The 14,785-nt window shown below is 36.7% G+C and overlaps 1 protein-coding gene and 1 long non-coding RNA gene across 3 annotated transcripts in view; both read right to left on the bottom strand.

Annotated features, from left to right (window-relative positions):
• Wwc2 (WW and C2 domain containing 2) overlaps positions 1 to 14,785 on the bottom strand; it is a 212,515-nt gene that overhangs the window by 99,540 nt on the left and 98,190 nt on the right. For both annotated transcript variants that reach the window (XM_078031022.1, XM_040294197.2), the window contains 2 exons: positions 2,691 to 2,894; positions 1,817 to 1,893 (listed from right to left, as the gene is read on the bottom strand). In XM_078031022.1, coding sequence (XP_077887148.1) covers positions 1,817 to 1,893; positions 2,691 to 2,894 — 281 coding nt within the window. The remainder of the gene's footprint in view (positions 1 to 1,816; positions 1,894 to 2,690; positions 2,895 to 14,785) is intronic.
• On the bottom strand, positions 10,564 to 14,691 carry LOC144370327 (uncharacterized). Its single transcript, XR_013430305.1, has 2 exons — positions 13,659 to 14,691; positions 10,564 to 13,129 (listed from the first exon to the last, which is right to left on the bottom strand). It is a non-coding gene; the product is annotated as an uncharacterized LOC144370327 (long non-coding RNA).

Genomic DNA, 14,785 nt, shown 5'->3' with positions numbered 1-14,785 from the left:
GTCAGAATTTTTTTTCATGCCAATGTGCAAGTAACTAGAAACCAGGAATAATCAAACAAATTCGTACACTGAAAAAAAAATATCAGAATTAAGCTGAAATCAGTAATAAAAGAAAATTTCTAATTATGTAAAAATCAAAGAATAAACTTTTATGAGAAATCATAAAGAAATAAAATATTTGGGAACTGAATTATAAAAAAATACAAAAATTCAAAACTTCTGTAATGTAGGCAAAAGTCATGTATATAAATTAACTTAGACCCTTAAGTACAGATATTAGGAAGTAAGAAGGGCTGACTACCTGATAGTACCCACTAAAGTGTGCTTTTTCTTTTATATTTTTCAGGTCCTGGGTACCAAACCTAGGGCCTCACATATTCTAGGTAACCATTCTACTACTGAGCTATATTGCCAACCCTAAAATGTGTATTTTTTGACACAACAATTCAACTCCTGCACACACACACACCCAAAAAAAAAAAAAAACAAATTGTGCACCAAAAGATATACATAAAAGATGTGTACATTAACATGTAACTCTAACAGTAAGAAATTGGCAATAAACTGTAATGTATATTGTTATAGGTTGGATGTGATGTGTCCTCCAAAAGCTCTTTCGTTAAAGCAGAAGATGAAATGATTAGATTAGATTATGAGAGCTATCACTTAGTCAGAGGATTAATAATTATGGATTAATGCTCTGACTAGATTAATGCTCTGGGTAGTAACTGACTATAGGCAGGTGGGCACATGGCTGGAAGAAGTAGGTCACTGGGGGATGACTTGAGGATTATATATTTTGTTCCTGGCTCCCTGTACTCTTTCTCTGCTTCCTGGCTGCCAAGAGCTGAGAAGTTTTCCTCCATAATGCCTTTCCACCATGATGTTCTGTCCCACTTCAGATTCATAGCAATGGAGTCAAGTGACCATGTACTGAACCTGTGAGCCAAAATACACTTTTCCTCCTCTATGTTGTTCTTGTCAGGTATTTTGGTCACAATAATGAAAAGCTGACTACATATATAACAATGGTAAAAGGGATATAAAGAATTTACGGTGTGTACACCAAAGTAGAATGTTGTATAGCGATAAAAGCAGATTGGATGAATCTTGAAATGCTATTGAACAAAAGAAGCCATCAAATACTACAGATGGTAGCATTCCAGTTTTACAAATTACAAAAAAGACAAAAAATTAACCTGCAATGTTAACAAGTATTGTTTTTAGGGGGTCATAATGAAAAGTAATGCAATGAGGGGACACAATGGAAACTTCTGTGGTTATAGTAATAACCTATTTTATGATCTTGGTATTAGTTACATTTATTAATTTGCTTAGTGAACAGCCGTTAAGACACCCCCCAATCAAGGAAAAACAAGTTCTGGTCTTAACAGCTATTTGATCAAAAAGATTTCAGGCCAATATTAGGAAACACTCCTGTGTGAAGAATTGTGGGGAACTAATAAAGTCTGACTTCAAAGAGGAATGACATTATGACCTAAGTTGCAGTCATCTTTAAATACTGGGTTGTTTCACGAAAGAACAACTTGATTTAGCTCTAAAAGACAAAACATAGCACAATGAAAGAAAGTAAGTAATCAAGATTTAAATTCTGCTAATAATAAATCCCAATAATGGAACGAAGATTGTCTCAATCACAGATACTGAACTTGTTTAAACAAAGGGGAAAAGACCACCCAGCAGGGAAAAGTGGAAAAGTCTGCTATACCAAATGGAGATAGGAGACGATCACTAACTAACCTCCCTTCCATGACCTTTAGTATCTATGCATCCAACCAAAATAAAAAAATCTTACCCTTAATCGTGTAGTGGAGATCTCAGCTTTTAAAATATCAGGATCATATTTAGTACTGGATGAAGATCCTGAGAATACTTTTGAAAGAGAAAAAAAGAAAGAATAATTATTTTCAAGTTGCCTAACTAGTTCTCTCACTTTAGAATTTACTGACTCTAAAAAGAAGATTTATATTCTTCAGTGGATACTTACTTTCTTTTTGCAATTCCTTTGTCATTCAGACACCTAAATATAAAAGTAATCTTCAAACCTCTATAATAATTTTAAAACTCATGAAAGAGAAATAACATAAATTAATTTATTCTAGATTGTATATATACTATGTCCTTAGAGGACTATATTGCAGATGCAGCTAATCAGGGATTTACATTTTGCATGTACTTATAATTTAAGTAGAACTTCCAAGCCCATCAAAACTGCTTCTTTTAAAAGGATCAGCTCCAGATTATCCATATATAAGATAAAGGAGAAGTAAATGTGGTGGGGGTGCAGTGTGCAGAAACTTTGTTCTAACTAATAGTTCCAGTTTCTCATCACTAAAAATATTGTACAAGAGTAGCAAATGGGGCCAAATGACTTGCCTTGTTCTGTAAAAGTACAAATCAACTCATCAATGAATAAAAAGCATTATAAGAGGCAAGAGTAAAAACAGAAGGTATGCATAATTCCCAAATGGGGAAACTTTTATCTGGAAATGGGTCTGAGATATTTTACTGAGAAATCTGTAAGGTTCCCTCACCTCTCATGGCTTAGAGGAATTCTTCTTGCCTAGGAAAGGAAAAGGGCTAAAAAAAAAAAAAAAAGTGCAACTGGCCTTCTATTATCTACAACCCCATCTTCATTTCTAAAGTATGAACAGCCACACTGTACTTACGGCTTGTGTGAGAACTTGACTTTTCCTTATAGGCATCATTTAATCGTACATATTCATCTAGGGCCAAAGCCAGTCTTTGTTCCTTCACGTGGTACAGCTCCTTCTGTGTCCTGAGTGCATCCTGAGCCACTGAGAGATAGTCCTTGAGCATTTTCTCCTGTTCCCCTCGCCATTGTTTTCTTGGATCTTCTATCTGCGTGGTTTCTGAAAATATAAAAGGTGAGGTTTGCTTTGTTTTACAATTTAACCGTGTTTAGAGGATTTAAGCTCAAGGGACTACCTAGTTTAAATTCTCGTATCCTCTAAAAAGTTTATTAGCATTTCTGGAGTGATTTCTCCAAAAATTCAAGAGCTTTTGTTTTTTATTTTGCCAAATCTCCAACCCCTACCCCTTCATTTTCAGGTTCTTGCCAAAAACACCAAAAACCTTCTTACTATAAATCCATCATACAAAAGTTGCCATTCAGGAGAGGGGATGGAACTCAGTAATAGAATGCTTGCCTAGCAAGTGTGAGCCCCTAGGTTGAATGTCCAGCAAGAGTAGGAGAAGTGGGATGGCAACCAGATCATTCGAATTCTCTGGCTCCCCAACACCAACAGAATAAAAAGCAAGCTCTTCATTACAGCATTTGAGGCTCTGTACACTCTGTACTCAACTCACTTTGCTTGCCCATGATTCCATTAATATAGGACTCCTAAGGGTCTGCCCTCTACATCAATGCCACTCCAAATCTGGTTCACAGACTACTAACAATCTATGAGTTCAGTTTCCTGTCCATGACAATAAGTAGGAAATCAAGAGTCAACATTTTGAAATCTTCATATCAATTTTATTCAGTTATTGTATATCTGTAGAATCTAATAATATTGGGGTTTGCATTATTTTATTTTTAATTTTTCTAGTAATTCATCTTTATTATATTTTATCAAAATATCAGTCAGTACATGGTAGAGTATAAATTGAAAAACAAACAAACCCCCAGTTCCTGGCTTAAGGAGAACGCTCTATTCTAAGGTACTTGATTCTGCATACTTGAATCACCTAGAGACTCTGTAAAAATTTCTAGACCAATAAAACCTCTTCAGGTCGAATACAGCCTCTGATAGGCTTACTTTCATTTTTTTAAATGTAGTTTGTGAGTTATTTGTTTGATACTGGGGATTGAACCCAGATCTAACACATGCTAGGCAAGTGCTCTACCACTGAGCCACAAGCCCAGTGTTCTGGTAGTTTAAAAGCTCTTCAGAGGACCCAAATGAACGTCCAAGTCTGAGAACCACTGCTTTACAATGAAGCTCATATGCTATCTCTTACATGAAGCCCCCCTGCCAACCCCTCAACTGCCAGCAACTCTTCATCTGGAGTCCTCCATAGCAATTTATGCTTCTTTTTTAAATTTGAAATTAATTCTTCACTATTTGGTAAGCCACAAAGCATAAATAAAAATGAAAACAAAAGGATACAGACCATCCTGATTTTTAAAAAAATTTTATAATAGACAAATGTTTTTGTGACATGTTGAGCCAAGAAGTTGGGGTACACTGGTGTCTGGCACTGGGATACCATGGTGCTTTCAAGGGACTGGGCAGTGGTTGTTAATTCACAAGAAGGCTAGTGCAGGTTGGCTAAGGAATCTCACCTATGTCTACAGATATGTACTACACCTCTCCACTGTGAGACAGGGTAGTAGCTGTCTCCAGGCAGAGGAAGGGTTATGATGGGGAAGATTACGTAAGAGAGGCTTCTTGGGTGCTAGCAATATTGTTTCTTTCACTTGTCACAATTACATTACCAAATTATTTGTTCAACCTATGTATTTTCAACTGTGTACTTTCCATGTTACATTTCATAAATATAAATATTTTAAAAGTCAGGGTATTATGACTTAAGATTTTGACTCTCCCAGAATATTTTGCCTGGGTGTACCCCAATAACACCAAATACAACCTGCAGATAATCTGGGGAAAAAAAGGAGGTTACCTTTAATATAGAAAATACATGAGGTTTGATACACACAGATTACATGAAATGGAGATTTAATTTTTTAAAAAAGCATGTTGAAGACCATGATACAGGGCCACTAACTAGAATACTAAAAAGCATTTATGAAACAATGATTCTCAGATATTAGACAACAGGTAATAAAGGACTATGATCTCTAAAAGAAGGAAAATGAACTCTAAGATTACCTCCACATTTCTGCCTGAAAATATTTTTGGACAGCAGTGCAAAAGGGATAATCTGAGCAGAGAAAGGAGGTCCTGCTAAATTACGGAGGGAGCACAGATTTCAGGAGGGTCCTGATAGATGGAATTTGTAGAATGGAGTTATAGAAGATCCAGAAATTTGTAGAGGAGCTGTATTAAGTTTCTGGGTAAATACTAAGATGCACAAATGGGGGCAACACAGAAGGCCAGGCAAACAATAATTGGAGCTCTGTAAGTAGAAATTCTCAAGCACATGCAGGGCTATGCCAGGTTCAAATTGTGATTAGCCAGAGGCAAGTGGCTACAGTAAACATCTGGGAAATTCGGTGGCAACAACTGTGGAGTTATACTCTAGTCTTGGTGCTAAGTAAGACAAAGAGCAAAAGCTACTTTGAATATGACCTATAAAACTCTAAAACAAATATCTAAAGAATCAGGTAACTTAAGTACTCTATTGAGTGGGTGGTGGTGGTGGGATAAGAAGAAAACTCTTTTTAAAGGATTAAAAAAAACTTGCACCCAGGAATAACCAACCAAACAAACAAACAAAAAAAAGTAACTACTTTTCAGCATCCACTAGAAAGTTACTAGATAGGATAAAACAAAACAAATATATGGCTCACAGCCAGGAGAATAATCAATTAGTAGAAAGAAACTTGAAAATATAAAGATGATAGAATAAGCATAATCTGGATAAAACAGCTATCACAGTCCTGAAATAAACACACACACACACACAGAGTCCATCCCAATGGCTAGGACACAGGTAAAAAGAGGCTCAACATCATTAATCATCAGGGAAATGCAAGTTAAAACTATGAAGTGATACCACCACACCATAACTAAAATGACTAAAATTTAAAAACAGTGACGTCAAGTGATGGGACATGGAACAACTGAACTCTCATTCATGGATACTAGAAATGTAAAATACCATAATTTGGTTGTGGGAGGTATAACTTAGCCATTACCATACAGCCCAGTAACTCAATAACTTGTTATCTGCCCAAGAGATATGAAAATACATATCCACAAAAAAGACCTGTATACAAATTTTCATTAACAGCTTTACTTATAATAGACAAAACTGTCCATTACAAGTCAAAGTAAATTTTTGTATAACCACACAATGAAATACCACTTAGCAATAAAAGAAAGCATAATACTAACATACAACATGTATGAATCTCAAACACATGAGGAGGGAAAGATGGCAGACACAAAAGAGTACATGCTGCTTGTTTCCATTTATATGAAATCCCAGACAGAAGTAAACTGAATCTAATGACAGGAAGCAGATCAGTGGTTGTCTGGACCCAGCAGTCTGGGAAGTACTTGTTACAATGAACACAAATGTTCTTTTTGAGGTAATGAAAGAAATGCTGATTATTGCAATGGTTACATGGTACACATTTGCCCAAACTCATGAATTATATACTGAAAATAGATGCGATTTGGGCTGGGATTGTAGCTCAGTGGTAGACTGCTTGCCTGACATGTGTGAGGCACTGAGTTTGATCCTCAGCAACACACATAAATAAATAAAATAAAGGTACTGTGTCCATCTACAATAAAAAATACATATATATATATATAAAAGATCAATTTATTATATCATATAATCTAATAAAGTTGATTGAAAATGTGTTTTTAAAAGTTTGAATGAATAATTACAATGTTAAAGAGAACTGAGGTGTAATGGTAACAATTAAAACATTATTTCAGCCAACATCCTTTGTCACATCAGCTGCTGCAAAAGAGCATTCATTGGTTAGGGAGTAAGGTCATGTGGGTTCTAATCCTGTTCTGTTATTAGGCAACTGTAGAAATTGGGGCAAATCATTTTACCTTTATATCAAGTCTCTCAAATGTAAAAGGAAGGGAACATGTTGGATTAATATTCTGATATTCTATTCTGACTCTGACCACTTTTAACCTTTGTGGTGAACACTGCTGGGGTCCTATCTAAATATTCTTAGATCTCTTTTCCCAGGTCTGTGCACCTGGTCCCTGAATTTAGCCATTCTTCCTTGTTAATATATGGTTCATTCTTAAAGGACTCCAGAAGATAGCTCTTGGGCACTCAAGAAACCTTCCCTACAGCTAAAGATTAACCAGTGAAACAGATAGGAAAAAATCTCCATGTACAGCAAATTCTGAGATGTAGATTACACTCCAGATCCGATCCCAATCCTGTGGAGTCTGGGACTTTAGAGAAATATGACCTATGTCTGTATTTTCCCCTCACTATCCTCCTTTTCCTCATTTCCTTACTGGTTTATCCTGTGATTTCCTTCATAAATCACTTTCACTTAAATTCTTGGCTTAGGGGGGCCTGCTTCCAGAAGAGCCCAACCATGTATAACCTTTTATAATCTATGCAAATTAAGTGAATCAAGTTTGATCCTGGGTGGTAATTCTCATATCCTTCATGTGACAGAAACAGTGGGGGAAAGAAGGAATGGAAGAGAGAAAGAGGATGAATCACTCTTGAAAACACAAAAGAGGGGGTTGGGGTTGTGGCTCAGTGGTAGAGCGCTCGCCTAGCATGCACAAGGCACTGGGTTCGATCCTCAGCACCACATAAATGTAAAATAAAGATATTGTGTCCACCTAAAAATTAAGAATAAATATTTTTTAAAAAAGAAAATTTTGTCATTAACAGAGAAACTCAATAGTCAGTTCTAGCAATGTTTTTTAGGATACCGATGGAGAACTGAATAAGTAAACTGCCCTGGTTATTGAAAAACATAAAATCAGTTAGATTAAGACACAGCCTAATTACTTCAATAAAATTATTTCTATATTCCATAACAACATCGCTCCTTAGATTTTAAGCATCTGATATCATATCATACTTGAAAATACCACCACAGCCCATTTTGAGCTGCTTTTTCAGGGGTAGAGAGAGTATATTAGTCAGCCCAGGTGCCACTCTCAAAATGAAAGGTAGAGATTGGGGGGGTGGCAGGTAATGGGTCATACAGAAGGAGTGTTCTAACCAGCACCTCAGTACTTATAACTGGAAAGGGATGAGAAACTGTTGAGGTACAGGAGAAAAGGAAAACCATACAGTGACTTTACCACTTGCATGTCAGGAAGGCTGAAGGTACCTGCATTTTGAAACACTTATAATGAAGGGATGTTCTGAAACACAATGTTGTATTTTCCACTTGTTAGTACAGAATATATTAATCATTTTTTAATTTCTATATATTTATCAAACTTTGATATGCATAGAAGCCCTGCTGGCTGAGGACAGACTGCTGCTCCCAGAGTTAGTAATTAAAAATTACTAACAGCCATGGCCAGCAAATGGCCCTGTCAGTCCACCTTTCATATGCAAACCAGCCCATCCAAGTCCCAGTTCCCAGCTCTTTAACTCACTCTCACACTCTAAGCAGATATGCCCCATCTTAAATCACCTCAGGGTCAAGGACTGAGATCACCTCTATCACTCAGAGCCCAACAAAATTACTTAACTCCACCAATCCTAAACCTGTCCTCCTGCCGCACTCAGCTCAGCTCATTCCTTCCCAAGGAAAGCACAACAAAAGATCTGAGTCATGATTCTTCCTTCACTTCTTCTGCTTTCTGACTGACCAGGATACTTCCCTACATAGTCCTGAATGTTACAGTGTGTACCTTTCTCTTGAGAACTCTAAGTACTGAAACTTTTTTCAATAGTATCTACCTCTTCCTATTATTAGTCACTCCTATAAATTAAATCCCAAGCACAATCAAAACAACATGGATCACAATAAGAACTGGCTACTGTTTGAATATAAGAACCTGTAGTTAGATAGAGGTGAAGGAAGGGAGGGGAGGGGGTAAGGAGGTAGGAAGGATAGTGGAATGAATCAGACATTATTACCCTATATATATATATACACATATATAACTATACAACCAGAGGGATTCTACAGCATGTACAATCAGAAGATTGAGAAATTATCCTCTATCAAAGTACATTCTATTGTCATGTATAACTAACTGGAATAAAAAGGTTTTTTTAAAAAAAGAACCTGTTCCTGATAAATTCGAATAGAAAAGTTAATCATTCTGCTGAAATGTCTAATGCCATGTACGATATTCCAAATGCTTTGCATGTGAATCTGAATCTTTTTAAACTTTTTTAATTGTTGATAGACCTTCACTTTATTTATTACTTTATTTATATGTGGTGCTGAGAATTGAACCCAGTGCCTCACACATGCTAGGCAAGTGCTCTACTACTGAGCCACAACCCCAACCCCAATGAATCTAAATCGTTTTTTTTATATAATTTTATTTTTTTATTGGTTGTTCACAACATTACAAAGCTCTTGACATATCATATTTCATACATTAGATTGAAGTGGGTTATGAACTCCCAATTTTTACCCCAAATGCAGATTGCAGAATCACGTCGGTTACACATCCACAATTTTACATAATGCCCTATTAGTAACTCTTGTATTCTGCTACCTTTCCTATCCCCTACTATCCCCGCTCCCCTTCCCTCACATCTTCTCTCTCTACCCCATCTACTGTAATTCATTTCTCTCCTTGTTTATTTTCCCATTCCCCTCACAACCTCTTATATGTAATTTTGTATAGCGATGAGGGTCTCCCTTTATTTCCATGCAATTTCCCTTTTCTCTCCCTTTCCCTCCCATCTCATGTCTCTGTTTAATGTTAATCTTTTCTTCCTGCTCTTCCTCCCTGCTCTGTTCATAGTTGCTCTCATTATATCAAAGAAGACATTTGGTATTTGTTTTTTAGGGATTGGCTAGCTTCACTAAGCATAATCTGCTCTAGTGCCGTCCATTTCCCTGCAAATTCCATGATTTTGTCATTTTTTATTGCTGCATAGTACTCCATTGTGTATAGATGCCACATTATTTTTATCCATTCATCTATTGAAGGGCATCTGGGCTGGTTCCACAGTCTAGCTATTGTGAATTGTGCTGCAATGAACATCGATGTGGCAGTATCCCTGTAGCATGCTCTTTTAAGGTCTTCAGGGAATAGTCCGAGAAGGACAATAGCAGGGTCAAATGGTGGTTCCATTCCCAGCTTTCCCAGGAATCTCCAAACTGCTTTCCAAATTGGCCGCACCAATTTGCAGTCCCACCAGCAATGTACAAGTGTACCCTTTTCTCCACATCCTCGCCAGCACTTGTTGTTGTTTGACTTCATAGTGGCTGCCAATCTTACTGGAGTGAGACGGTATCTTAGGGTGGTTTTGATTTGCATTTCTCTGACAGCTAGAGATGGTGAGCATTTTTTCATGTATTTGTTGATTGATTGTATATCCTCCTCTGAGAAGTGTCTGTTCAGGTCCTTGGCCCATTTGTTGATTGATTGGGTTATTTGTAATCTTATTGTCTAATTTTTTGAGTTCTTTGTATACTCTGGATATTAGGGCTCTATCTGAAGTGTGAGGAGTAAAAATTTGTTCCCAGGATGTAGGCTCCCTATTTACCTCTCTTATTGTTTCTCTTGCTGAGAAAAAACTTTTTAGTTTAAGTAAGTCCCATTTGTTGATTCTTGTTATTAACTCTTGTGCTATGGGTGTCCTATTAAGGAATTTGGAGCCCAAACCCACAATATGTAGATTGGAGCCAACTTTTTCTTCTATCAGACGCAGAGTCTCTGATTTGATATCTAGCTCCTTGATCCATTTTGAGTTAACTTTTGTGCATGGCGAGAGGAGGGGATTCAGTTTCATTTTGTTGCATATGGATTTCCAGTTTTGCCAACACCATTTGTTGAAGATGCTATCCTTCCTCCATTGCATGCTTTTAGCCCCTTTATCAAATATAAGATAGTTGTAGTTTTGTGGATTGGTTTCTGTGTCCTCTATTCTGTACCATTGGTCCAACTGCCTGTTTTGGTACTAGTACCATGCTGTTTTTGTTACTATTGCTCTGTAGTATAGTTTGAAGTCTGGTATCGCTATACTGCCTGATTCACACTTCCTGCTTAGCATTGTTTTTGCTATTCTGGGTCTTTTATTATTCCATATGAATTTCATGATTGTTTTATCTACTTCTACAGGAAATGCTGTTGGGATTTTGATTGGCATTGCATTGAACTTATAGAGAACTTTTGGTAATATCGCCATTTTGATGATGTTAGTTCGGCCTATCCATGAACAGGGTATGTTTTTCCATCTTCTAAGGTCTTCTTCTATATCTTTCTTTAGGGTTCTGTAGTTTTCATTGTATAAGTCTTTCACCTCTTTTGTTAGGTTGATTCCCAAGTACTTTATTTTTTGGGGGGATATTGTGAATGGAGTAGTTGTCCTCATTTCCATTTCAGAGGATTTGTCGCTGATATACAGGAATGCATTTGATAGGGAGCCTACATCCTGGGAACAAATCTTTACTCCTCACACTTCAGATAGAGCCCTAATATCCAGAGTATACAAAGAACTCAAAAAATTAGACAAAAAGACAACAAATAACCCAATCAACAAATGGGCCAAGGACCTGAACAGACACTTCTCAGAGGAGGACATACAATCAATCAATAAGTACATGAAAAAATGCTCAATCAATGATCGCTAGCAGTCAGAGTAATGCAAATCAAAACCACCCTAAGATACCATCTCACTCCAGTAAGATTGGCAGCCATTATGAAGTCAAACAACAACAAGTGCTGGCGAGGATGTAGGGAAAAGGGTATACTGGTTCATTGTTGGTGGGACTGCAAATTGGTCCAGCCAATTTGGAAAGCAGTATGGAGATTTCTTGGAAAGCTGGGAATGGAACCACCATTTGACCCAGCTATTCCCTTTCTCGGCCTATTCCCTAAAGACCTAACAAGAGCATGCTATAGGGACACTGCTACATCGATGTTCATAGCAGCACAATTCACAATAGCTAGACTGTGGAACCAGCCCAGATGCCCTTCAATAGATGAATGGATTAAAAAAATGTGGCATTTATACACAATGGAGTATTACTCTTCATTAAGAAATGACAAAATCATAGACTTTGGAGGGAAATGGATGGCATTAGAGCAGATTATGCTAAGTGAAGCTAGCCAATCTTCTTAAGAAGATTAACATTAAATAGGGATGAGAGGGGGAAGGGAAAGGGAGAGAGAAGGGAAATTGCATGGAAAGGGAAGGTGATCATCAGGGTTATACAAAATTACATACAAGAGGAAGTGAGGGGTAAGGGAAGAATAATACAAGTGGAAGAAATGTTTTACAGTAGAGGGGGTTGAGAGAGAAAAGGGGAGGGGAGGGGAGGGGAACGGAGGGGGGATAGTAGAGGATAGGATAGAGAGCAGAATTCATCAGACACTAGAATGGCAATATGTAAATCAATGGAAATGTAATTGATGTAACTGATGTGATTCAGTAATCTGTATATGGGGTAAAAATGGGAGTTCATAACCCTTTTGAATCAAACTGTGAAATATATCAAGAAAGATGTAATGTTTTGAACGACCAACAATAAAAATAAATAAAAATAAATAAAAAAAAAGAAAAGAAAAATGAGTGAAATGAAGAGAAAATGAATAGTCTGAAGTAAAGGGAAATAACAGATACAAGAAGAAAGGCACAATCGTCTATCTAAAATCTGCATTCACATGGAAGAAAATAATGCCTGAGAAATCCCTAAATTTCACAAATTTATGCAATATATAAACCATCACATTTTCAGAAGTTAGTATCACTTCCACCAAATTAAGATGTTTACTTGGATCTTAAACAACTAAAATTTTTCTTTGATAAATATCTTAATAGCATACCTGCCTAGGAAAATTTACAGGATGATATGGGTTAGAGATGCTATAGAAGGGCACAAAATTTACTTCTCTCCATCTAAAGCAACCATGTCCATATGAAAATTATAAAAACTTAAGGAATTTTCCTTGAATCTCAGCACATGTGTTGCTTCAATGTTCATATAAAAGAGAGTGGTTCAGGACTACCCATCTGGGACCTCTCCCTTGTAGGAGCAACACTTCCTCTCTGTTTAGGAAAGACATAAACTATTACTTTATGGGGGGTATGAGGGGCATGGTTCAGACTAATATGGAGTTAAGAACACACAATCTAATCTCTCCCACTGATTGCAACTAGAAACTAAGAACTAAATACAGATGACAAACAGAGGAGGAATTCAAAAAATAAGAGCAAGGAGGATTCAGAAACAAAAACAACCACATGGCAGTGTGTTCTCCATTTTTGTTGATGCAGAACTGGACTTAATATCTTCATCTCTTCAAATCTGCCACAAAGAAAATAAGAAGTCACAGACTAGAAGAAAAGATTTCACAACAAAAGACTTTAATACAGAAGATATGAGGAATTCTCACAATTCAGTAATAAGAGAACAAATAACCAAATAAAAACATGGGGAAAAGTTATGAACCAATTCTTAACAAAAAATATATATGCACAACACATACAATCACACACACACACATTCACACGTGCGAATGACAGTATATTAAGAGATAGGGAGTTTGAGAGTTTGCAGGTGAAGCCAGATTTAAAGATAGGTAGTTAGTGTAGTTAGGTAAATTGGCTCTAAAAGAGTAAGATAAAGAAAATGAAGAGCATATTGAGAATGGAGTCCAGGAAACCAGAACAACACCTGGGGAAATTGAAATGTTAATTCCCACAAGGCCCAGAACCCATCCTAAAGCACTGTTAATGAAGTAGCTCATAGCAAACAGGGAGGTGCTAATCAAACCATCCCAGGCCCTTCCTGCCCAGATTACTCCTCCCTGCCCCATCAGTCCACTATCTCTTACCTTTTGGCCTTCCCACCAGCATTCCATCACTGCAGACTAGAGGGAAACAAAGGACAGGAATGTGGGAGGACTAAAAAAAGACCTTAGATATAAAAAAGGGAAGACCTCCCCTTTCCAAGGATTCTGCCTTTCTTCCTCTGGGAGGAAGTCTTTTCTGCTATCCTTTAATAAAGCCTTCCACTTTCCACTCTACACTTGCCTCAGTGTGCTTCTCTGGTGTTATACTTCAGCATTCAGGGAAACAAGGGCTCACAGGTAACACAGGGACACACAATAGTAAAATCACAATGGGTTACCACTTCACACCTGATAAAATTTTGAATGACAACACCAAAAGCAATTGGAACTCTCAAGCATTAATAGTACAACCACTTTGTAGAACTCTCTGGCCATTTCTTCTGAAGCCAATGCTTACAACATGGCTCAGCAGTTCTACTCTGGGGTCTTTATGCTAAATGTGATGTCATATTCCCACAAAGAGATGTTCACAATAGCTACATTCATAATAAGTAACTGAAAGCAACCCCAAACATCCATCAAATGATGAATAAACAAACGATTTCAGGTATTTTCAGATAATCAAATAGTACTCAGGAATAAGAGGGGTCAAACAACTGATATATGCAACATGAATGGATCTAACACACATTCCCATGCATTTCTAGAAAAGGCAAAACTAATCTATAGTCACATGGAGTTGGGGAAGGATTGACTACAAAGGGGAAAGAATTTCTCCTATGATAGAAATCTTTATGTTGATTGAGATGGTAGACACTTAAAATATACATTTTACTGTATGTAAATTATGTGCTTAAAAATTGATTCTATAATACTATGTAAAATTTCATCTCCCAAAATAAAAACATCTAGAAATACTGAATGAAAAATCAAAAGATGATCTTTATTCTGAAAACCACAGATCTTTGCTGAAACTGAAGAAAACTTAAATGGCAGATTATACAATATTTATGGTTTTGTCATAGCTTTCTTCCCAAACTGTCTATAGATATCAAATTTCTAACAAGCTCTTTTGAGGAAAATAATAAATTGATTCTAAAATAAATTTAACAATGTACAAGATCTAAAATAACCAATATAAACTGAAAAAAAGAACAACAAACTCAGAG

This window comes from Ictidomys tridecemlineatus, chromosome 14 (assembly GCF_052094955.1).
Source record: "Ictidomys tridecemlineatus isolate mIctTri1 chromosome 14, mIctTri1.hap1, whole genome shotgun sequence".
Taxonomy (NCBI): Eukaryota; Metazoa; Chordata; class Mammalia; order Rodentia; family Sciuridae; genus Ictidomys; species Ictidomys tridecemlineatus.
The sequence above is the reverse complement of the archived record's forward strand: the minus strand, read 5'-3'. Positions and strand labels throughout refer to the sequence as shown.